At 43.9% G+C, this 26,354-nt stretch overlaps 1 protein-coding gene across 1 annotated transcript in view; it reads left to right on the top strand.

Annotated features, from left to right (window-relative positions):
- Positions 1-26,354, top strand: part of LOXHD1 (lipoxygenase homology PLAT domains 1) — a 310,109-nt gene that overhangs the window by 87,077 nt on the left and 196,678 nt on the right. The window contains exons 7-9 of the mRNA XM_074952316.1: positions 5,591-5,705; positions 23,453-23,533; positions 24,511-24,695. Coding sequence (XP_074808417.1) covers positions 5,591-5,705; positions 23,453-23,533; positions 24,511-24,695 — 381 coding nt within the window. The remainder of the gene's footprint in view (positions 1-5,590; positions 5,706-23,452; positions 23,534-24,510; positions 24,696-26,354) is intronic.

Here is a 26,354-nt window from a genome sequence, read left to right as displayed (position 1 = left end):
TTGAAAACCATAAAATAGCCAGTGGTGAATTACCAGGGGAGGGAGAAGGGAATTTATAAGTTTGTTTCCATTGGTTGGAAATGTGACTAAAGGTTCTGACCATTAGCAACATACCAATCATTCACAGCTTGTATCAGTGACCAACAAGGACCTACAAGCTGGGGGAAGCTGAAAGTGAAACATTGCTCTATGGAGGCAAAAAATTGGTTTGCATGCTGTGGGTTTCCTATTCATGCTATGCAGTTAATACAAAACCTTGTTTTCCTTTGAGCACAAGCATAAGGCACCTCGCCCAAGGAATTCTCAAACTTTAGTAGAGCACTAACCAGGTTTTAATAGACAGATTGTCATGTGGCCCACTCCCTGTCCTGTTTGTGGATGTCCCAGATCACTGTGGAAGCTATAGCAATTGCTTTCATTGAAAGATGATACTAGAAAAGTATGTGGGTATTTCTAGCTGGCTTTTAAATCAATGGAACAGCTGGAAATAAGGAGGGGAAGCCAGCCCTATGCGACCAGTCAGTCTCCAGTAAAGTCCTTATAGATCACAGTTTGGGAACATCCGATCTAGACCATTTCAGTGTTGTCTGTATAGCAGAGTTTGCCTGCCATCAGGACTTGGTGTAAACTAGCTCATTTTTCTTTCCAGCCAAATATTTCCTAGACCTTTTGGCTAAAACTCTGAATGAGTTTCTTCCCTGCTGGTGTGTTGAGATGGGGGATAGCAGATGACTGTTATTTCTGCCCAGTGTGAACAGTGCTGGTGAATGCTTTGTTTCTTTTCTATGTGTGTATGTCTGCAGCCACAGAATTGTGTAATAATAGAATATGTAGTAATTATTACAGGTCCAGACAAAATTTACATCCTCACAATGTTAAGATGGGACTGCCGAGTTTAAAGGTCGGAAGTTCAGCCTTAACTCTGCCACTTTGTGCCTAGAAATATAGTTGATATCAAAGATATCTAATATTCATAGATCTTAAGGCCAGAAAGGACCATTAAATCACCTAGTCTGCCATGTATAACAGAGGCCTGGTCTACAATAAAAAGTTAGGTTAAAGGAAGCCACCTTAATACCTGTTAATGTATGTGTCTACACAACCAGGTCCTTTATGCCAACCTAAGTCACCTCTAATGTTGACTTCTGTAATCCACCTCTCTGAGAAGCGTAGCGCTTAATTTGATTTTCATGGGTTGACTGTGAGGTAGTGCAGATGCAGCATTGTGTAATTCGACTTAATTGGCCTCCAGGTTGTGTCCCACAACGCTCATCTGTGACCACTCTGGAGATCGTTCTCAACTCTGCTGCACTGCAGCCAGGTACACAGGAAACAGGCCCTCCGCTGCTAAAGCCCCAGGAATTTTTGATTTCCTATTTCCTGTTTGATCAGCATTGGGAGCATGCCAGCTTGAGCACAGCTGATCATGGAGACTACACTCCCCAAAAGCGCTCCAGCCTGGTCTGCACAGGAGGTGGTGGATCTCCCCGCTATGTGGGGAGAAGAGTCTGTGCAGGCAGAACTCCAATGCAGCAGAAGAAATGCTGACATCTATGCAAAGATCGCTTGTGGAAGGGGGGAGAAGGGCTACATGAAGGATGCACAGCAGTGCCATGTGAAAATAAAAGAACTTTTCCAAGCATACCAGAAGGTAAGGGAGGTGAGCAGTCATTCTGGTGCTGAACCCCACACATGCCAGATATACAACGAGCTGCATGTGATTCTCGGGGGTGACCCTACCAGCACCCCCACAAGCAACATGGACACCTCACAGGTGTGTGAGTCTAGGGACAACAAGGGGGGTGATATGGTGGATGAGGAAGAAGAGGAGGAGGAGAATGGGAGACAGGCGAGTGGTGGATCCATTCTCCCCGAGAGCCAGGAAATATTTTTAACCCTGAATCCCTGTGGGTTGCAGGACATCACGGTGGCCAACCGTGATGCCAGGGAAGGCATCTCTGGTGAGTATACAGTTACAATCAAAGTCCAGTTAAACTTTAGTGGGCACACACATTCAGTAGTATTGCATGTTTACTGTGAAGAAAAAGCGAGTTGCTGTGGCTCTCTGCTTACAAGAAGCCTCTCCAGTTACACAGAGGATGGTCCCAGGAAATGACTGAAAATGTTTTTCCCGTTCCAACTTTACAACCACTTTTCCCCAAGCTTAACTTTTTTTCTGTTCTCCCTCTTTACTTATGTTTGTTAAATAAAGTAAATGGATTTGAGAAATAAATGTTCTTTATTGAGTAGAAGCAGTGGGCTTGAGTGGGGGATTGGCTTTACAGGGACAGTGATATAAGGCAGGTGAAGATTTGGGAAAGCACAATGCAGACAAGCAGCTCACATTACTGTGACTCATTACTGAAATGGCTTTTCAAAGCCTTACAGATACGCAGTGCCCCTTGCTGTGCTCTTCTTATTGCCCTGGTGTCTGGCTGCTCAAAAATCGCTGCCATGTGATCTGCCTCAAATGCCCACCCCTGCAGAAAATTTTCCCCCTTTTTCAGAGATATTATGGAGCACACAGCAGGCAGCTATAACCATGGGGATGTTTTCTTCACTAAGGTCCAACCTTGTTAGTAAACTTCTCCAGCGCCCTTTCAAACGACCAAGGGCACATTCAACCACCATTCTACACTTGCTGAGCCTATAGTTGAACCATTCCTTACTGCTGTCCAGACAGCCGGTGTATGGCTTCATGAGCCATGGGAGCAAGGGGTAGGCTGGTTCCCCCAGGATTACAATATGCATCTCAATGTTGTCAGTGTTCATTTTGTGGTCTGGAAAGAAAGTCCTGGATTGCAGCTTTTTGAAGAGACCCGAGTTCCTAAAGATGCGTGCGTCATGAATCTTTCCCGACCATCCTACGCTGATGTCGGTGAAACACCACTGTGATCCAGCAGCGTTTGCAACACCATTGAAAAGTATCCCTTTTGGTTTATGTACTCTTTGGCAAGGTGGTCTGGTGCCAAGATGGGGATATGCATGCCATCTATTGCCCCATCACAATTAGGGAACCCAATTGCGGCAAAACCATCCACTATGTCCCGCACATTTCCCAGACTCACTCCCCGTCGTAGCAAAAGTCAATTAATGGCCCAGCACACATGGAGCACAGCAGCTCTCATGGTTGATTTACCTACTACAAATTGATTCCCCACTGACCAGTAACTGTCTGGTGTTGCAAGCTTCCAAATAGCGATTGCCACTTGCTTCTCCACTGTCAGAGCAGCTCTCATTTTTGTGTTGCTGAACTGCAGGGCAGAGGGAAAGCTCTGCACAAAGTTCCTGGAAGGTGGCCTTCCGCATTCCAAAGGTCTGCAGCCACTGCTTGTCATCCCAGACCTGCAAAACGATGTGGTCCCACCAGTCAGTGCTTGTTTCACGGGACCAGAAACAGTGCTCAACAGAGTGCAGCTGCTCTGTGACTGCCATCAGCAACTGAATTGTTTTTTTCAATGGCTTGCAGCAGGGCCGCTTGCAGGACATTGCTATGTTCTGTGCGGCAGACCCTACTTCGGCTCTGGAAATACTGCAGGAGAAGGCACGCGAGGTGTTTGAGATGCTCACAGCAAGAATGCACAACTGAGCAGGCTCCATGCTTCTGGGGTTATGGCATACGCGCGGCAGCTTTAAGGCACAAAAACCACTGGGTTGTTTGCCGTTAAGCACAGTGCATAATGTGATGCCAGTGTTCCCATTCTCCCCTGCGACAATGTTTTGGTCCCATGAGGCATTGCACAAACTTCCCAAAACATACTATGGCAAGTTGCACTTTGGGATAGCTACCCACGATGCACTGCTTTGTGCATTGATGCAGGTACTGCTAGTGAGGAACACTCCATCCAGACAATAAGCATGGTATGGCCACGCACAATCGACTTAATTAATTCGGAGGTGCCAGGTTGAATTAGATAAGTCGACTTAATTTTGTAGTGTAGACAAGCCCAGAGGCCATAGAATTTCATCCAGTTACCTCTGCATTGAGCCCAATAACTTTTGTTTGACTAAAGCATCTCTTTCAGAAAGGCATCCAGTCTTGATTTGAAATCTGCAAGAGATGAAGAATCCTGTTCCAATGGTTAATCATCCTCACTGTTAAAAATTTGTCTTATTTCTAATTTGAACTTGTTTGGCTTTAAATTCCAGCTGTTAGTTCTTGTTATGCTTTTCTCTGCTCAGTTAAATAGTCCTTTAATAGACGCTCCATTTTCTCCCCTTGATGGCACTTATACACAATAATCAAGTTCTCTTCATCTTCTTTTTGGTAAACTAAACAGATTGAGCTCCTTCAGTCTCTCACTATAAGGCATTTTTTTCCTGCCTTCAGATAATTTTTGTGGCTCTTCTCTGTACCTTCTCCAATTTTTAACATTGTTTTTAAAATGTGGATACAAGAACTGGATGCAGCATTCCAGTATCAGTCTCAGAAATGCTGTAAAGAGGTAAAATCACCTCTCTAGTCCTGCTCACTACTCCCCTGTTTACACATCCAAGCATCACACTAGCCCTTTTGGCCACAGCACTGCTCTGGGAACTCCTGAATTGTATGGCCTCTATAACCGCTAAGCACTTTTCAGAGTTACCGATTTCCAGGATACAGTCCTTTTTTTCCCTGTAGGTATGACCTACATTTTTTGTTAGTAGATGCATGGCCTTGCATTTGCTTGTATTTAAACTCATTTTCTTTGAATGGGTCCGGCTTTCCAAGCGACCCAGATCATTCTGTATGGCCACCCTGTCTTCACCAGTCTTTAACATTTACACTTCAGTGAGATCTACAAAACAAGTCAAATTTGAACTTTCTAGCTTTAGTCTCAGTTAGCCTTATGCAAATATCTCATTGGAACAAATAAGGAAGAGTACATTGCTTTGACACATGCATAAATCAAAAATAGCTCAACCAATTTTACTCAAATAATAAATATAAATTTACCTCCGGGCTTAGACCAAGTGTGGAACACTTCAGCCATGAAGGAGTTTGTCTGAGGATGTTACGAGCAGTTGGAAAAGTGGCAGTAGAAGGAATTTATAACTCAAACTAGTGGGTGCTTTTTTTTAACTTGACATGATATATAATATGGCAAAAGTTTCCACACATGGCTACCTAAAATTAGGCTCCTAAATCCAAGGATCTAAGGGTGGAATTTTTAAAAGCACCTAAGTGAAGTATAAGTCCCTTCACTTAGGTATTTTTGAAAATCCGAGGAGTCTAATTTTAGGTACCTACTTTTTTTAAAAAAAAATCTTGTTATACAAATGACATACATAAAAATATGTATACACATGAATGGATATGCACACAGAGCCTTATTTTGTTTGAATTAACTCTGTCCTGCCCAATACCAATCTGAGTAAATTCCATCTGTCTACATAAATATCTGCAACAATTTTAGTTGGATAAGTTCTAACCTGTAGTGTTAAGCAGTGATTGTTGTTCCATCCCAGAGATGGATGCATTTCAGTAGTGGGTGAAGTGACCTGTGAGTAATTTGTATTTCAATTTGTTTGTAAAGTACGTTGGGTCCTTTTAAACATAAGACCAGGGGATTCCTTCTATTGTCTTGATTTTTATTTTCTTCTTCAACAGTTTATGAGGTGGTGACTGTGACAGGAGATGTACGAGGAGCAGGAACTGATGCCAATGTCTTTGTTACTCTCTTTGGAGAGTTTGGGATCACACCGAAGACTCATCTTACCAGCAAGTGAGTATTAGAGAGAATTGTATAACCCTATGGGCCACTCTGCATTCAATAATTTGTATGGCTTTTGTTGAAACATAACAGTATTTTGCTGATAGATGCAAATGGAACATAGCCTAAATATGTGCAGATTTTATAAGGAAAATGCAGATTCATACAATTGGATATTTCTCACTCCAGTGCCCTACAACCCTCATGTGTAAAGCTGTGCTGAAGACCATACTGTGTAAGGTCCAACCCTGCAATTTGCTGAATACTCTCATTTTGCAAGAAGATAGATTGGAGTGGAGAGCACTCATTGCCTTGCAGGTCTGGACCCTGTATGCCTTGAGTGCCTACATCTCTTTCACACATAGTTCTGTACATCCGCCATCGTAACACCTGTAGGGTTCTTGGTACATCTTGACTTTTTCATCACAGTATATGAAATGAAAGGTCAATATTTTCTCATCTGGGTGCCTAAAGTTAGGCTCCTGACTCCATGTATAGTCACCTTTGTATGTAGCCTGTTTTTCATAACTGCTGACCACCCATAACTTCCAGAGAAATCATCAGAAGCTGCATGTGCTCAGCACCCAGAGTAGAAAACGTTGACCTGTGCTGTTAAAAGTTTGTATGGGGCATGGAATGTAAAGGGTTAATGCCTTGTCCTAAAGATAAAGGCCAGCTGTCTGGAACCAGTGCAAATAAGAGTTAGTGGATTAGGAAAGTATGGGCCAGACCTTCCTCTAGTGTAAATCCATTGATTTTGATGGAGCTATACCAGTGGACACCAGCTGAATGTGTAGCTCTGCACATAAAGAAAACATTTCAGAACACTGCAATTTTTAAAAAAATCAACCTGTTTCTGCTTTATGGGGCCTGGCACTAGGCTGTGGAAGGTTGTAACACATTCTTGGAAAGAGCTAAGAACAGTCAGGGAAACCACTGCAGGGGTCTTCATGGCCATTATTAACTTGCAGTTAAAAAATATTATGCAGCTTTCCTTGTGGCACAGCAGACTTGAGACTAGAGTTTTATTTGAAATATGCCTGGCTATCCCTGGTCCTGTTAATAATATCCATTCCCCCCTCCCTCTCCCCCCACTGGCTCTCTTTCTCAGAGGAGAGAGCAATCCAATGTAATGGGCACTTCACTGATACCCCATAGGCTCCTGAAAAAAGCTCTTTGACTAGTTTGGGTTTTGTTACATAAGCATCTGAGGGCAGGGTTTGAAATTTGTGTCACTAATGTAGACATGCACAGTTCTGTGCACATGGTTGCATGTGGAAAATTGCTCCCACCCCCGGAGCGTCTATTTTTTGAAAAACTATTCTATAAATTATTCTTATGAGTAACAGTATTTATTATTTGTATTACTCAGTCTCTCAAACTAAGAACGAGAGTCCCTTGTGTGAGGCTTTGTACAAGTGTGATGGCAGCCATCTTGGCTAGCACGAGGGTTTGAACCAGGAATATCCAAGGTAAAAGCATGAACTGTTACAGCTTGAGCTAAGGACCCAAAGCCCTCTAACTGGTCTTGTAACAGACTCATATCATTCGTGGATTGGCCCAGACAGGAATCTGTAACATACACTCACCAGTGGGTTACATAAGTGCAGTAGGTGACAGTCCTTGCCCCAGAGAACTTGCACTCCGAATAGATAAAACAAATAGGGGAAATGGAGGCACTGGGTGTTGAAGTGACTTACCCACAGTCACACAGTATGTCAGTGGCTGAGCTGGGAATAAACCCCAGAATTCCTGCCTTCCAGTCTAGTGCCTTATTCACCAGATCATATTTTTTTAAAGATAAATATAATTTTGATTTTAAAACCCAAGAGAAACGGTGGTCTGTTTGTCCCTTTTGAAAATTATTGACTCTGAGGAGAGAAAATCTTTTTGATTTTATGAGCATTTCACTTGATTCGGAGTTCACAGTGCTCCAGCAGAGATTCCACTGAGTCCAATTGCTTGACAGGGCTATGCTTTACCTGGATCTGCTCAGACTAACATGTGCTGATAACAAAATTGTCTGCAATATTAAAATATTATTGCTCAATAGTTTCTAACTTCCCCTTTGGAAGAACAACGTTTTAATAGAAAAAATATTAATTTCCCTTACCTATAGAATCTAGAGGGAAGTATTGATCTTATCTTTCATTATGCTTGCTTGTTTAATTTTGTTGCAAATGTGTTTCAGAAAATACTAACCCTCTGTTAATGTCATACGGTAACTTCACGTTTTCTCCATTTCTACAGCACTGACAAGAGGTACCTGAAGCTATTTTAAATTTTATCCTCAAAAGAGGTTTTCTTCCCAGTGAAGCAACTCAAACATGAGAATCTGTAAAGAAAAATGATATGGGAATGGTAATGAAAATACATGAAATTTCAGACCTGTTTGCCATATTTGATATTCTGAAATCACTACTCACAGAGGTGTTTTGTTTTGTTTTTTTTACTATTCCAGCCATCATTAGCAACAACAGTGAGAACTTGCTGTGTATATATGTATCTAAAAAAAATCCTAATACAACATATCTCTTATCCGTAGATCTCAAAGCACTTTACAAGGTAGGTATCATTTTCCCCATTTTACAAGTGGGGAAACCAAGGCACAGAGCTACAAGGTGACTTGCCCAAGCTCACAGAGCAGGTGAGTGGCAGAAGTGGGAACAATCCCAATTCTCCTGACTCCCCATCTGCTGCCCTACCCATTGAACGCTGCTGCTGTCCCATTAGAGCACTCCTATCTGCCTTATGGTAATTGGTAAGGCCATTAAAGGCACCTGTTTTTCAGTGAGTTTTCTCCTGGTCAGCTTTTATGTGAGAAAGCCCTTTAGGGTATGTCTGCAGAGCAGTTAAAGACCCATAGTGGCTGGCCCATGTCAGCTCACTCGGGCTTGCACTGTGGGGCTGTAAAATAGCTGTGTAGATGTTCGGGTTTGGACTGGATCCCAAGATCTGGGACTCCAAGAGGGGAGGGTCCCAGAGCCCAAGCTCCCGCCCGAGCCTGAATGTTTACACTGCAATTTTACAGTCTTGAGCCCAACCTCTGGGAGCCTGAGTCAGCTGACATGGGCTAGCCAAGGGTCCTTAATTGCTGTGTAGACATACCCTTAGTTGCACTGAAATGTTGTTCTGCTGGTGGCCTTGGAAAGAATCCAAAGCACGCTTTAAAAAAAAAAACACGGCATGCCCTTTTAAGAGGAAGTGAAGATATCCCAATAAAAATGCTGGCTATTTTAAAATCAGTGGTGACCGTAAATGAGTTACAAGTTGTGTAGGTCAGCTTTGCTGACACTCTAATTAACGATTTTCCTTCTAGAAGCATTAGTTGTATTTCTCTGAATGAAAGAAAGAAGAGATGGTGGTGGTTTCACTCTACCATTGGCATAAGTATGACTGTTCAAAAACATTGTAAGGGTGGCTAGCATTATCAACTTCATCCTTGTTATGGAGGAAAGCAGAGGGCTAAGATGGCTGGAAATGAGAATGAGAGTCATAGCAAACAAGACTTTTGCATTCTGAGGTTCTTAAAATTTGGTCCCCTGGGAGATGACCATTTCTACCCTGACTACAGTTTTCCACTCATGGTTTCCTAAATGTCAGCTAAAATTTCAGCACCTATAAGCAAATGCTTACAGAATTGCGGTGGTTTATCAGGTAAAAACAAGAGGAAATGATTCCAGATATAGGTTGCTGTCCTATTGTTTAATTGATTAATCTTTTCTCCCAGATTTGAAGTGAGCAATGGAATAGTGAGACTGCCACTAAATGTTTTACTCCACTTTGTGAATATGGCAAAAGGATGGAATCTCATGCATCTTCCAACTAGGAGTTTATATAGAGTTCACTGATGAAATGTCTGCAAATGCATGACATTTTATACATGTTTATTTTATGGCATAGATGGTATGATAAAAAGATAAAATACCATGCATTTCCTAATGAAGGTACTACCATTTCAGCTTCTGGTTAGCACAGGGGTGATTTTTTTTGTGATTGTGTGCTGATAGTGAAATACATGACATTTTAGACCTTTTTGTCATGCACACATGCCTTCAAAGTAAAATTATGACAAGACATGACAAGGTGATGAAATATCGTGTGTTTGTAACATTTTGTCCAACAATACGGTAATTGCAGAAACCTACATGAATTGTCATACTGACTTGTCATAAAAAGCATGAATTTTGGAAACGGAAGCTTCCAGAATCTTTCCAGTATAATGAAAGAGAAGTTTTTTGATCCCATTAAATAGAGTTAAGTCGTATCTAGGGTCTTCAATATACTGAGCCAAATTCTTTTTTCTCCTACAGCTCTTTTGCACGTCTTTTCCAGCACAAAACAGTTGTAAAGCTAGTGGATCTGGTATAAGGAAAATTCACAGGTGGCAAAGAGCGAGTGTAATGGCTTTGTGCTGCTCGCATCAGAGCCCCAGCATAGTAGGTCATGGCTAGGGTAATGGCCATAACACTGATTAGCTCTTGCTGCTGTGGGCAGCTGGGAGAAGGCTGGAGTAACCTTGAAGCTGAGTAGTTCGGACAGCCCCCAGCCATGCCCAGAACCAAAGAGCAGAAGGCCACTTTGCTTCCTAAGTGAGGTCCTGCACCCAGCGCAGCTCAGTCAGACCCAAGCACAAGGCCACTGTAAAAAGTTTGTCTTTTCATGGGTTTCACAGTGGGTTTGCACGCTGGGTCTGACTAGACCCAGATTCAGAGTCAGCCGTCCCCTGCCTTTCCTCACAGAATTATGGCATTTCTCCTGCCTTCATCGCCTCCTGCAGGTGTTCCCTGTTCCCAGGGGCATCCTCTGCACCAGGGGTAGAATTCTGAAGATCCTCCGCTAATTTTTCCTGTCCTTAGCCACCTTTCCCCAAGATTCGCTGCACTGTGGCCTCTACAGCTCTTGGGCTGAGGGCGATGGAATGGGATAGACTAAATAAATCACATCACTAGGGTAGCAATGCTGCTACCACTAAATGTATTACATCCCAGTGTTTACCTAGCTATGTTATTTTTGTTCATTGAATTACAATCTCACAGTTACCCAGTCCTATTTATGACAAGTGGCATATATATTCATGTATTTTTTTCTATAATAAATTAATTTTTAAAATGGTTTAGCAATTACTGCAACTTGAAGCAAAGGTGAAAGAACTGTTCCTGGCTCGGAGCAGATTGGTAAATGATAGCTGAGTTGTTGTAATATTAATGAGATTGAAGGTACTGTGGATTGATTTTGTTTTTTTAAACATGCTGCAGTTTCTGAATTGGCAAACTCTTCTACCTGGTCTTGAATTACCTTCACACAAGGTTTTTCTGATTCATAATTCAGCCAAATAAAGATGAATTCAGAAATATCTACACATTGGGCCAGATCCTCAGTTGATGTAAATCTCTGTAGCTCTACTGAAGTCAATGGAGTTATGCTGAATTAAATCAACAGAGGATCTGGGGCGAAACCTTACTCCCGTCGAAGTCAATGGAAATGTGGCCATTAAGTTCAATTGGGCCAGGATTTTACACTTGTTTTTTATTTAATAACTGTAAAATAAATCAATAAATATAAGGAAGGGAAGACAGTTAACTTCAGTAAATACATTAACTTAGAAAGTGTTGTTATCCACGTTTTTTCTTAAAATAAGAAAAATCAGCCTATTTTGCATGGCCCACGAAAAGCACAGCTAGAACAATTCTCCAATCTCCAGGAGGCTGAGAAACACTTGTGCAAGAAAAGGGACTTGACTGACACATTCTCCTTTTAATGGCTCAAATTGTGCTGTCATTCATACTAGTGCAATTCCATTGCATTCAGTAGAGTTGATGAGGTGCTGCAGATTAATACTGCTGTAAATGACAATACAGTCTGGAGTTACATATTTCATTTTTTTTAAAAAGAACATTCTTGCTCTTTCACCCACAAACTTTTGTTAATCTATAGTCATTGTTGTACACCAAAAAATACATGAAAAAAATGTTATGGTTGTGAAGTCTCGTACTCAAAAATTAGGAAATGCCAAATTTCAAGTTGCCTGTGCAACCTTAATTTGACCCCTCTTCTTCATATGCATTATGATGATGTCTTTAATTCAGTAAGCAACACCTGGGAGCTGCAATTGCAGGGAAAGTCTTGCCCAGGCCCTGAAGCCCTGGGCTGGCACATTCTCAGTACAGATAGAATCTTTGGAGAATTCAGCTGCTAAATTCTAAGAAATTTCTATTGAGCATGTGCAAACAGATTTTTCAAAGGTTTATAAACGTGGCCACATTTGTGTGTGTTTTCATGGGAATAACATAACACATATCACTGATGTAAAGGGGAACACTCTACCAAATTTCAATTCTCTACTCCAAAGTATGGAAGTGATAGAGCTTCTTAATAAAACATTTGCAAAAATATTTTCAACATGGCATTTTTCCCTAATCTCATTCTCAGAAATTACTGATGCATGCTGAAACATTCAAAAAACAATTCAGCCTGAAGCTAATAGTTGTCTTAGGAAATTTTGGCTCAGATGATTAAAGTTTGGCAAAGTTATAAGCAACTGAAAATAGGGTCTTATAATGGGAAGCGTTGAGCAACCGTAAGTATAGGTCCTATAATTTCTACAGCAAATAACCAATATACAAAATACATAACAAGAATATCACCATTAACACCTCATTGGTCTTAAAAGTATGGAAATCATGACCTAAAGTGACACATAAATGTCTTATATATTTGTACAGTTTATTCATTCGTTTCACAACATCAGCATAAAAATTCACATTACACATTACAATAACAACCTTAACTCTGACAAACAAGACATACATTGAAAGAGCTCATAAAGTTGTGTTGTGTGTCAAAATTAAGGTTACTGGAACGTGTAATGTGAACTTTCAATCACTGGGTTTTCACACATCACTACTGTTAAATGAAGGTATGGGCTGCAAGGATGATAGAACGTTTATTTGTTACCTTACGTCATCATTTCCATGTTTCTAAGGTTTAGGTATAAATCAATCACATTTTTTGTGTGGCAGTTAGCACCAGCAGTCAATTACAACACTTGACTTGCTGGCACTCTTGCTTTGGCCTTTAGCCTCTGCCAGTTACTTTCAGCACCTGTGCCAACTGCTGCAGCCACGTATAGAACATATTTGGCAGCTGAGACTTGAGGGCTGAATTCTTGCATTGGCTTTTCTAGCATGAGCAGCTAAGGCTTTGAACTGGCTTCTTAAATGGATTCTTGGCAAGTTCTCTGTTGGCTGTAAAACAATTTCTGAGCTATCATAGATTTAGCCTAATGCTGGGCTGTCATGTCCTACTGGACACCTCTGTGTTCTCCCACACTTTGACTGCACAGAATTATAGCCTTATAAGTGTGACCATTATATCATTGTGCAGAAGCCAGGCAGCAGTGTTTACATGCTTTGTTTAAACAACTTGCTTGGCCCCTGTCATCTGATGACAGATTATTCCTAGCAAATGGGAAATAATGGCCTTGTCATATGGATGCTTGTCAGGAGTGAGGGAAGCTCCCTAAAAGAGGGGTGGCCACTGGTCCTTGAACCGTGGCCTCGCCTCCACGCCACCTCTTTTCCCCTAGCCCCCGTCCTCGCGCCACCCCTTTCCCCGAGGACCAGTCCCCACACCACCGCTTCCCCACAAGACCTCACCCCCACTCACTCCTCTCTGCCCCTTCTCCCCATTTCTCACCCTTACGGCTGGTAAAAAGTGGGAGGTCATAGCCCTCCCACTTTTAAAAGTGATGGGGCCACGGCTTGTACTTGGTGTGCTTTCTCAGCTGGCACCTTTCCCATCTGGGGTGTCTTCTGATGTTTGTCTACCATATGCAGTACTTTCTGCAGATTACTGATTTAGCATCATTTTGTCAGCAGAATGACAACAGGTTATAGTGGATCACAAACTAAATATGAGTCAACAATGTAATATTGTTGCAAAAGAAGTGAACATCATTCTGGGATGTGTTAGCAGGAGTGTTGTAAACTCGAAAGCTTGTCTCTCTTACCAACAAAAGATATTACCTCACTCACCTTGTCTCTTAACAGATTTGATGACAGATTTGAAAGCCAAAACATCTGGATTATTCATCCCTTATGGAAGGACAGTAGTGACCGTGCTTTAAGGTGCATCCACACTAGGAGAAAAAGTGCTCTCTTACCACATCTTAGCTAACACATGGTAAAATCCTGTTGTGGACAATGCAGTTTGTAGTTTTCACATGGAAGTCAAGGAAAACAATAGCCGAGAGCCTATGGCTTATCCCCACCAGCTAGCTCATGTAAGAGCTGTACTGTATTGTGCTTTGTCCACAATAGGATTTTACTACATTAGCTAACACATATATGTTATAAAAACACTTTTTTTTTCATAGAAAAGGGCTGCGAGTTGATCTGTATCACCTACAGTACCTTCTAGAGTCATTCTACTAGAGGTTCTTCTAAAACATCAATAGCAGCTATAACAAACAAATCACAATCAGAGTTAACAAGAGTAACAAGAGTTAATAAGATACTAAGAAGATCTCTTTGCTAATCCAATGGAGCAACTCTTTAATTTATCCCAAATTTATATCTTTAATAAGAATACTACGGACTTCTATACAACTTTTCTTCCATGATCTCAGAGTGCTTTTACGGATTATTCTATGTGGGTGTGCAAGACGGGGGTGGGGGAAGGGAGGGTTCATGATGTATGCAAAATACATTGTCAGGTAAAATGTGCATCAGGAATATAGTTTAATTTATCATTAATCCACTGGGTTTTGCCTTTCTTTCAAAGCTAACATAATTCAGTCTACTGCATTAACAGTAAAGACTTTTGGTTCTATCCCTATATCTACCCACTTTAGCAATAGGTAAGAATTTCTGTATGTTCCTAGAGGCTAAGCTTTGAAAAGGATTGTTATTAGCTGATTAAATAGGGAAAACAATTTCACACAAATGTTCAAAATTTCAATTTCTTATGTGAATTTTGATTAGGCAATGATCTCAGGTGTTTCGTCTTTGCTTCCCACGCACATTAAAACACTTGAGATATATACTGGTTCTGAAGGTGAATTTTGAATTGTTCATTTGACTGTAAAATTTGCAATTTTCACTATGTTGATTAGTAGCAGATCACAGGATTTTGTTTCTGTGCCCTAACTGGGTGGCTTATATAATTAATCCACACAGAGAACTATAAATATTACAATGGACTGTACACTTCAAAATCACCCTGTGCTTATTAGCTACCTAAATCATTCAGTCAGGGAACAGACCACTATGTGACTTGTGTAATAAAAAAGCACGGTACAAATTAAGACTTCTACATTCACTTGTGAGAACTGCAAGTATGACAGTCTGCAGGCAGAGAATTATTCAGCTGAAGAAAGTTATGGATTGATTCATAGATTCGAAAGCCAGAAGGGACCACTGTGGTTATCTAGTCCAGGGTTTCTCAACCCATGGGTCAAGACCCAACATTGGGTTACAGTCACCAGAATGTTTCAAAGGGTCACATGGCAGCTTCTGTGGCTCCTGTCCCATGGTGCTGGCTGGGCTGCCTGTTCCAGGCACTACAACCTCTGGGGTCCCAGCACCATTCAGGTTTGGCCCAACTGTCAAGATGACAGGAGTCTGGATAGGCCAAATTGGAGTGAGTGGCACAGAAACCCCATGAGCCAAGTCACAACTCCACTCACATGAATTTGGTCCAGTCAGGTGAGCGGGGCCATACCTGAGTAGTGCTGCAGCCCCAGAGGTTGCAATGTCTGGAATGGAGAGCCAAGCCAAGCCAGTCCCACACCTCACTGGAGCTGTAAGAGCTGCCACTGTGGGGTGAGTGCCAGGCAGGACCCAACCTCTCCCTGGGGTAGACATGCCAAACCTGGAAAAAAAAACGCAGAAATTGGGCTTGTTTTTGGCTTCATTGGCTTATGATTTGCTTGTTGGCTAGTTTTTGGCTTGTAGTTTGTTGCTTGTTTGGCTTGTGGCTTGTAGCTTGTAAGCAGGAGCAAGGCAGGGAGAGAGTCAGGGGTGCACAGCAGGTCCAACACAGTCCCAGACTGCATGCCGGGGGGATCTAGTCACATAGAGTGTTGGGGTTCTCAGGGATTGGCTTGTTTTAGCCTTGTTTTGAAATGGAATTCGCTTGATTTTTGGCTTATTGTGAAAGTCAGGGTGCTTATTTACCACGTGAAAGTTGGCAACTGTGCCCTATGGGGTAGGACCCGCCTGAAATGACCTCAGGACCTCCACCCCCAGACTATTTACTGGGTTGCAACAGGCCATAAACATTTACAAATGGATCCTGAGCCCAAAAAGGTTGAGAACCACTACTCTAGTCTAATCTTCTGTGGGAGAGAGGCCACTGGACTTCTGAATGAATTCCTGTTTGATTGCTTTGGATAACAAATGTATCTGAGAATTTCATATTCTACTCAGTGAAATTTGTTGCATATATTATCAATTATGAAAAAAGAAAAGGAGTACTTGTGGCAGCTTAGAGACTAACAAATTTATTTGAGCATAAGCTTTCTTGAGCTACAGCTCACTTCATCGGATGCATTCAGTGGAAAATACAGTGGGGAGATTTATATACATAGAGAACTTGAAACAATGGGTGTTACACACTGTACCAGAGTGATCACTTAAGGTGAACTATTACCAGGTGGAGAGCGCGGGGGGTTGGGGGGGGAACCTTTTGTAGTGGTTAACAGTGTGTATGGTAACGCCCATTGTTTCATGTTCTCTGTGTATATAAATCTCCCCACTGTATTTTCCACTGAATGCATCTGATGAAGTGAGCTGCAGCTCACGAAAGCTTATGCTCAAATAAATTGGTTAGTCTCTAAGGTGCCACAAGTACTCCTTTTCTTTTTGCGAATACAGACTAACACGGCTGCTACTCTGAAACCTGTCATTATGCAAGGCACTGAATTTAGCCATATGGAGTGGAAATCTATCAACTTCATGAAAAAACTCATACAAATACAGACAGACATCATCTTCCTTTCCAAATGCAAACAGATGAACATCATACCAAAAGGACTGAAGGTAAAAAATCCATTACAATCTACATACCACACAGACTATGCTGACAGCTTGTGTCACACGCTCTCAAAGAAACTGCGAAACCACCTGACCAACATCCTCTACAGCAAACAGGGAAAGATTAAGAATGAGCTCTCAAAACTGGATACTCTCATAAAAAACCAACCTTCCACACAAACTTCCTCGTGGCTGGTCTTTACAAAAACTAGACAAGCTATTTACAACACATACTTTGCTTCTCTGCAACAGAAAAAGGACACTAAACTATCTAAACTACTACATGCCACAAGGGGCCACAACAGTGGTTCCCTTAACCCACCCAGCAATATTGTTAATCTATCCAACTATACTCTTAGCCCAGAAGAAGAATCTGTCCTATCTCGGGGCCTCTTCTTCTGTCCCTCCACCCCCACGAACATGATACAGTTCTGTGGTGACCTAGAATCCTATTTTCGACGCCTCCGACTCAAGGAATATTTCCAACACACCTCTGAACAACATACTAACCCACAGAGAGCTTCCTACCAAGACTACAAAAAGAAGGAGTCTGGGTGGACTCCTCCTGAAGGTCAAAACAATAGACTGGACTTCTACATAGAGTGCTTCCGCTGACGTGCATGGGCTGAAAGTGTGGAAGAGCAGCATCACTTGCCCCGTAACCTCAGCCGTGCAGAACACAATGCCATCCACAGCCTCAGAAACAACTCTGAAATCATAATCAAACAGGCTGACAAAGGAGGTGCTGTTGTCATCATGAATAGGTCAGAATATGAACAAGAGGCTGCTAGGCAGCTCTCCAACACCACTTTCTACAAGCCATTATCCTCTGATCCCACTGAGGGTTACCAAAAGAAACTACACCATCTGCTCAAGAAACTCCCTGAAAAAGCACAAGAACAAATCCGCACAGACACACTCCTGGAATCCCGACCTGGGGTATTCTATCTGCTACCCAAAATCCATAAACCTGGAAATCCTGGACCCCCATCATCTCAGGCATTGGCACCCAGACAGCAGGATTGTCTGGCTATGTAGACTCCCTCCTCAGGCCCTACGCTACCAGCACTCCCAGCTATCTTCGAGACACCACTGACTTCCTGAAGAAACTACAATCTATCGGTGATCTTCCTGAAAACACCATCCTGGCCACTATGGATGTAGAAACCCTCTACATCAACATTCCACACAAAGATGGACTACAAGCCGTCAGGAACAGTATCCCCGATAATGTCACGGCAAATCTGGTGGCTGAACTTTGTGACTTTGTTCTCACCCACAGCTATTTCACATTTGGGGACAATGTATACCTTCAAATCAGCGGTACTGCTATGGGTACCCGCATGGCCCCACAGTATGCCAACATTTTTATGGCTGACTTAGAACAACGCTTCCTCAGCTCTCGTTCCCTAATGCCCCTACTCTACTTGCACTATATTGATGACATCTTCATCATCTGGACCCAAGGCAAACAAGCCCTTGAGGAATTCCACCATGATTTCAACAATTTCCATCCCACCATCAACCTCAGCCTGGACCAGTTCACATAAGAGATCCACTTCCTGTACACTACGGTGCTAATAAGCGATGGTCACATAAATACCACCCTATACCGGAAACCTACTGGCCGCTATTCCTACCTACATGCCTCCAGCTTTCATCCAGGCCACACCACACGATCCATTGTCTACAGCCAAGCTCTACGATACAACCGCATTTGCTCCAACTCCTCAGACAGAGACAAACACCTACAAGATCTCTATCAAGCATTCTTACAACTACAATACCCCCCTGCTGAAGTGAAGAAACAGATTGACAAAGCCAGAATTGTTCCCAGAAGTCACCTACTACAGGACAGGCCCAACAAAGAAAATAACAGAACGCCACTAGCCATCACCTTCAGCCCCCAACTAAAACCTCTCCAACGCATCGTCAAGGATCTACAACCTATCCTGAAGGATGACCCATCACTCTCATAGATCTTGGGAGACAGGCCAGTCCTTGCTTACGACAGCCCCCCAACCTGAAGCAAATACTCACCAGCAACCACACAACAGAACCACTAACCCAGGAACTTATCCTTGCAACAAAGCCCATTGCCAACTGTGTCCACATATCTATTCAGGGGACACCATCATAGGGCCTAATCACATCAGCCACAATATCAGAGGCTCGTTCACCTGCACATCTACCAATGTGATATATTCCATCATGTGCCAGCAATGCCCCTCTGCCATGTATTGGTCAAACTGGACAGTCTCTACTTAAAAAAATAAATGGACACAAATCAGACGTCAAGAATTACAACATTCAAAAACCAGTCAGAGAACACTTCAATCTCTCTGGTCACTCGCTTACAGACCTAAAAGTGGCAATACTTCAACAAAAAAACTTCAAAACCAGACTCCAGTGAGAGACTGCTGAATTGGAATTAATTTGCAAACTGGATACAATTAACTTAGGCTTGAATAGAGCCTGGGAGTGGATGGGTCATTACACAAAGTAAAACTATTTCCCCATGTTTATCTCTCCCCACCCCCCACTGTTCCTCAGATGTTCTTGTCAACTGCTGGAAATGGCCCACTTTGATTATCACTACAAAAGGTCCCCCCCCGACCAACCCCCCCGCGCTCTCCTGCTGGTAATAGCTCACCTTAAATGATCACTCTGGTTGCAGTGTGTATGGCAACACCCATTGTTTCATGTTCTCTATGTACATAAATCTCCCCACTGTATTTTCCACTGAATGCATCTGATGAAGTGAGCTGTAGCTCACGAAAGCTTATGCTCAAATAAATTTGTTAGTCTCTAAGGTACCACAAGTACTCCTTTTCTTTTTGCGAATACAGACTAACATGGCTGCTACTCTGAAACCTACCAATTATGAATTATTCACTCAGCTATCGTCTTTATACTCTGTTACCCACTGTATTACACCTTAGCGCTGTTAAATTCAATCCACAACTTCCAGATCATTACTAGAAATGTGAAATAAAACTCAGCCTGAAACCTAGCCCTGAGGTCCCCTACTCTGGTATCCAAGCCAATGTGAATTCATGTTTCAAGAGAAATTGTGCAACGTGCCATGTCAAATTCTTTGCTAATGTCTAATCGTGTCTAAAACCCTACATCTGAACACTTCCAAACTTTAAGTCTCAGAATGCTGGAGCTGCATTTTCAAGTCAAGTTTTCCTCAGCTTTATTTATCACTAGAGAGCTTGGTAATTACAGTCCGCCATGACTACATTATCTTATAGTATCAAACTCCTTAATGATAATAGATCCAGGAATTTTCTGCTCTCTCTTCCAGTCTTGATGGGTCTGTAGCAGAGGCCCACAATAATTTCTCGTTTACTTTTTATTTTTTGTGACTTTATGCAAACTAGTTCACTAGTTGGATTTTTTCCCCACACTGTATTTAAGCAACACTACTAAGTACAACATTATTTATTTTTTCCTAAGCATTCAATTTCAGCTCTTTGATGCTATACAATCAGTTCAAGGGCTGGGAGACTTTAAATGCTCATTGAATTCCATCCACAGTTTAACAATTACATTTTCCAGCAGTTTGTCTCCCTTGCCACAGACACAGTTCCAAATCCCTTCACAAGCACCTTCAAGACAAGTGATGCATACAGTCTGAAACCATTTGAGGCAATGATCGCAGACACATGCTCTTTGCTGTTTAAACACTGAGTTTTCGTTCTGCCGTTTCAAGATGCAGATCGTGCCTGTGTCACAAACATAAGGAAGTCACATGTAAACTTAATACCAGTATTCAGACATTTAGTGTTGTCATGTGAATGCTGTAAATCAGCAGCAATTCAAATTAGTCTGCTAAAAGCTTTTGGACAATTAACTGCAGTTGATACTTTTACATAATTGCTGTAGTACTTTGGGAATCTGCAGTACTGTCCTGATCTCCAGGGCATGAGCAGGAAGATGCTGCTGTCATTACAATGTTCACTCACCCCTGGCAAACTAATTGCCTTGCACTTGCTGACTGTTTTCAGTTTGACAGCCAAGCTGCGGTTGAGGGGAGCTCTACTGGGTTTAATTGTCTCTTGCCATAGTGTTCTGGCAAGGTTAACTCTTTTAGCCTCTTTATGTAGCAACAATGGTCTAGCACAATATGCTCAGTATCGGTACTGGGGGTGAAAGCTACTCATGTATTTGCAGAATATAAAACAGACAACCTTTAAACACTGGCACGCACACTCCCTAAAGTGGTGAGGAAAAAGATCTGAGCAAAACTGGATGTTATTGCTCAGGTTATTCGTATTCATTGACTTTCTGAGAGCAAGTTGCTTGTCACTGCAGCATTGCTATGGTGATGTGCTGTAGTTGTTTGTTTTCAAATAGGGTGACTGCTTTTTGTTGTATATGTTCATTAGTATTACGGTGAAACCTAGAGTCCCAAATCTCAACTGGGGCCGCAGTGTGTTAGGCGCTGTACAAACTGAGCAAGAGACAGTGCCTGCCCTGAAGCCAGACAAAGTGTGCCTCTAGAATACAGAGACACAGACGGATGAATTGACTAGTTCAAGCCACATCGAGGTCACTGGGAGAGTAGGGAATAGAACCTGAATACCCTGACTCTCAGTGTTCTAGCCACTGGACCATGCTGTCCTTAACCTTCTGTCACAATTTCAGGGCACCTGAATTCCCCTTCCATGGCCACTGAGGGCACTCACTTTGGGCTTCCATCTCCCAGCCATCATCGCTGTTGGGTGAGAACTGCATCTCACTCCCTCCTGACTGGAGTTCTTGGGACACTTGGCTCCTGCCGACACTGTGATAGTCCCAGAAAGCCAGACTGCTTAAACAGGCCAGGGCCTGCACTTTACTTTCTCTGCAAGGGCTATCAACAGTGTATTGCCTGAAGTTATAAGTTACCACACAGCTCCTTCTGAGCAGGCACATTTACTCTTACGCAGTGATGGATTAGCTACTGGGCCAACAGGCCTGTGAGCAGGGTCCCCGGTCTACTGGGGGGCCGTGGAAAAAATCCACCACCAGGCAGTGGAAGCCTGGAGCCCCAGCTGTGGGGCAGGGGAAGACCCCCCCAGTGGCCCTCCCCACACGGCAGCCATCGCAGGACGGGGAAGCCCGCCCCGTGGCTCCAAACCCCGTCCCCGATGGTAGCTGCGGGACAGGGGAAACCCCTCCCCCCCAGTGGCTCCTGACCCTATCCCCAGCAGAAGCCCCCAGGTGGGGGAAGCTCCAGCGTCCCCACCCATCTCTGGAAGAAGCCGCGCCTGACCCCGCTCTCTGGCACAAACGCCGGGCAGGGTGGGAGAAGCCCCAGCGCCCCGACCCTGGTCTCCCACAGAAGCGTGGCGGGTGGCAGTGGAAACCTGAGCACATGAGCCCCTGCTGTGGCTCTGGGACTGGAGGACCTCTTGCTTCCCGCTGCACTCTGGGGCCAGGGCCCAGGGACAGAGCTTCTCCGGTCTTGGGGTTGCGGGTGGGGGCAGAAATGAGCACAAGGGGTTGTGAGGCTGCAGTCGGAGTGGGGGAGGCAGAATACAATAAAGCCTATCAAGGATATTGCAGGAAATTGCCTTATCTATCACACATTCCTCTGTCAAATGCTTAGCACTTTACAAATAAAGAAGAAGAAATAGTCCTTGTCCTACACACATTGCAATCTAGTTCTGACACAAATAGTACAGGGAGATGGTACAGGAATTGAACAGTGGTCATTTTTTTTATGGTCTTGGTATGTCAGAAGAAGCAGGGGGAAAGAAATCTTTGACCCAGCTGCGCCTGTCTTTTATCTGTGCCTGAGCTCCAGAATAGAACTGCCAGCCACAGTGCAGTGCTTTGGGCCATGGACCCCTTCAAAACACAACCCTTGTTCTGTTGCTGAAGAACACACTCCTCTCGTGATGATGTAGGAATGTGCAAAGCAGAAGGAAACCTTTGGAAGAGGGAGCAGGCTCTGCAGGTATGGAGCAGAGAAACGAGCCCCGCTTCTATAAACCAACAGACAGGAAGGTGCAAAGTGCCTGTTTCACCGATGCTGTCTACCTTGTGTAGTCATCCAGGCCAAAGCAACTTCTATGACAAAGTCTACCATTCTGAATTTGCACTTCACACTGGTCTGAATGACAGCACAAGGTGCAAGGCGACAGAGAACCGCGCCCTAAGCCTTTGCCCACAGAGTCTGTATTTTAGTATCTATCCAGGTAGTTTTAGATGAATTCAAGAAAGGAGAAGAGATATTGTAAAAAAAATTTAAATAATAGCCTGGAATTTTAAAGATGAATGGCGCAATATAAAAATGTCCGCACTGAATATTGTTTTCTATTACCTCTGAAAGCCATCTGCAGAGTAGCAAACCGCACACTACTGCAGCTCTTTTCTATACTGGTGATTGTTTAATAGGTAAAAGATTTTTTCTTTTTAGCTGGTATAGAATATGACCCAAGGTTTGCATCCATTTGGGCCAACATTGCATTTCTTCCCAAGTTGGTATGTTGGAATCTGAAAGGGTGCCTACAGACCTGCCAAGATATTAGCATGGAAAAGTTATTAAAAAAAGTCCCGGTACATTCAGACCTTTTCACAGGAATTAGGACATTGAAAAGTAGGTTTGTCCAATAACAGAAATGAGGATCCTTCATTCTTAAACTCTGATCCTTGATGGGTCTGCGATGATGTATTTGCTGACATAGTAACTATTTTCTTAACGTGGTTTTTGGTATATGTATATTACAGGAGTAGAACTGCCTTTGAGAGAAGTAAAACAGACGTGTTCAGAATAAAAACCAACAATGTTGGACAAATAAAGAAGATAAGGTATCGTGTAATATTATCACTACTATACCCAGTACAGCAAGATGCCGGGGTTGAGCTCTCAGCCTCGGCTGGGATCACAGTGGAGCTCTCAGCCCTGGCGGGAGCTCTGAGTCTCTGGCCCCACCCCTGTTCTGCCCTAAGCCCTGCCCATGGCCCCACCCCATTCCATCTGTTCCCCTGTGCCTCTGCCCCTGTTCTGCCCACGGCCCTGTCCCTGTTCTGCCCCTTCCCCCACGGCCCCACTCTGCCTTTTCCCTCCAAAGCCCCACCCATCGCTTGCTCCTCCCCCCCACCCCACCGCAGCCCTGAGACTGGAAAAACTCTGTGCTCCAGAGCCGTGGCGGAGAGCGAGGGCTCCTCCAGCCCTGGGGCCATGGCGGGGGAAGATTTTTCAGGGGCCCCCAAATCTGCTACTGCCCCCCCTCCAGCGCAAGGTTTGGGGAGGCTTAGCCTCCAATTCACCCTGCCCATGAATATTGTATCCAATAAGCTGATTCAATTACTTATCACTTCAGGTTCAGCCCCCTGCTTTATAGACCAGTAAACCCCACAGGGCATGAGCCGATGTCGCCAGGACTTCTTGGCAGACTTCACAGGGCTCTGCCATACAGGAGCAGTCTCCCCATGTACCAGTTGCGACCCACTTGGCCCGGCCACCTCTCCATCAGATTTGAGTGGTGTTGTGACCATGCAGCCAGAGCAGTGCTCTGGACCACTCTGGCAGCGGCTATACTGATTTAGTATGGGACTACGGCTTAAAAGTGACCAGGCCATGGTTTCTTCCTGGCTCTTTGGCCTGTGGAACTTTGAACAAGTGCAAAAACCTACAGGGGGCATTTGCCCCCCCCCAGCCTCCCCAATTGGTGCCACTGCTCTTACCTTGCCTAATATAAAATGTGCCACTGAATCAATGTGCTAGTTGCTGTCACACCAACCAATCCAAACTCTTGGGTATATTTTGTTCCTTTGTGCTGTAGAATTGAGCATGACAACACAGGAATGAACGCAAGCTGGTTCCTGGACCGGGTGGTAGTAACTGACATGAACAGACCTCACCTCCGTTTTTACTTTTCTTGCAACAACTGGCTGAGCAAGGATGAGGGCGATGGCCTTTATGTCAGAGATCTGATTGGCAGCCTAAACCCCATGGATGTGCCCAAAGGTAAGTGTTTCTAGCGAAGCTGGATGATGTGGTTCATTGTCAGCAGAAGAGCAAGTGTAGTCCAGTCTGATTACGCATCATTGGAAGAAAGATGGTCACAATTCTGACCATGAATATGAAGGGTTTCCAAATTCTGGTAGCATTCTACAAGCAGCCTTTCTATAGACTCCAGCCTCTTCTCTGTAACTCTGTACCAGTTCTCAGATGCCTTGGGGAGAATGTGGATTATATCATTATTGAAATTGGTGCCTGTTTTTCAGAGTGTTTTAAGTAATGATGTTGAAAAGAGGCCAGGACAGTTTGTGAACCTGACAGGTACTCCCAAGCTGACATCAGTGTGTATGCCGGGTGGTGACATACAGTGTACATAACATGAGTAGGGATCTGACCTGGGACCAAGATATGAAAGTTGAATCTGCGGACTAATCTGCAGGTTGTGTGTGTCAGTAGCTCACCTCCAACTGCTAATGGGCAACCTCAGGTTGAACTTCCCGTGCCCACTCTGTGAGTATGCCAGTACAGTCTAGATTTGGGCATGGAGATTGAACTAGCGTCTCCCCCTTAGACTGGCTTTGAGGGAAGGGCTGTGGGTGGGGGAAGCTTGTGCTTCTGTTACATACCAAACATCTTCAGTGGATAAGTAATGGACTTCTTGCTCTGGTGCTGTCAATCAGGCCTTTGTGCCTCAGTTTCCACATATGTAAAATTGGGATAATACTTACTCCACCTTCACAAAGTGCTTTGAGATCCTTCAGTGAAAGGTGCTTAGCAGGGGGTATGTGAACCCCACACCATCCAGGAAGGGTTAATGACCTGCTGTGGGCTCAGTCAGCCTCACTCACTTCACCTGCTTGAGCTGTCAGGCTTGGAGTGGGTCGTTGAAAGGAGAGAGCCAACTCAGTTGGGGATGGAGAGGGTGGGAGAGCAGGCTGACAGCTCCCAAGCCATGTGAGAAGCCTGTGTGGGGAGCTGATTAGCAGACTTCAGACAGCCAGGGCCACCCTGCCGGAGGGTAGGACTGACACCAGCTGTTAGTCTGAGGTTTGCCAGGTGGTGGGTGTTAAGGCAAGCTGCTGCAGCTGGGGTCTGCCTGAAAGGAAGGGGGCTGAAAATTGAGCCCAGCACGGATGAAGGTTCTTTTGGTCTGGGGTTTTGTTGAACCTTGCCTTGGGATATGTCTGCACTGCAGCTGGGCACCTCTCAGCCTGGGTAGACAGACTCGAGTTAGCACATTAAGAACAGCAGTGTGGATGTTGGGGCTCTGGCACAGACTTGGGGTGGCCACCTGAGTTCAAACCCAGGGGGTCAGGTGGGCTTAAGAGCCCGAGCTGCTGCCTGAGCCACAATGACCACACTGCTATTTTTAGCACACTAGCTCGAGCCCCACTAGCATGAGTCTGGCCACCTGGGCTGAGTGGCTTGGTCCCAGCTGCATTGCTGAACTCCCTCAGTGACTGGGCAGGAGGGCTAAGCCACATCCATAAGTGATATGTGCTGAAGAGTCCATGGGGAAACTGAGGCAGGGCTTCTGCAGTGCCACGCCATACCTTGAGGGGCATGCAGGGATGGCACCTCCCCCATAGTGCTGTTTAAGTGCAAATTATTATTGTTCTTATGGTGACTAGGGTTCCATCAGAAGTGACCTGATGGAGATAATCT

Source organism: Natator depressus, chromosome 5 (genome assembly GCF_965152275.1).
Source record: "Natator depressus isolate rNatDep1 chromosome 5, rNatDep2.hap1, whole genome shotgun sequence".
Classification (NCBI taxonomy): Eukaryota; Metazoa; Chordata; order Testudines; family Cheloniidae; genus Natator; species Natator depressus.
This window is presented reverse-complemented; position numbering and strand designations above follow the sequence as displayed.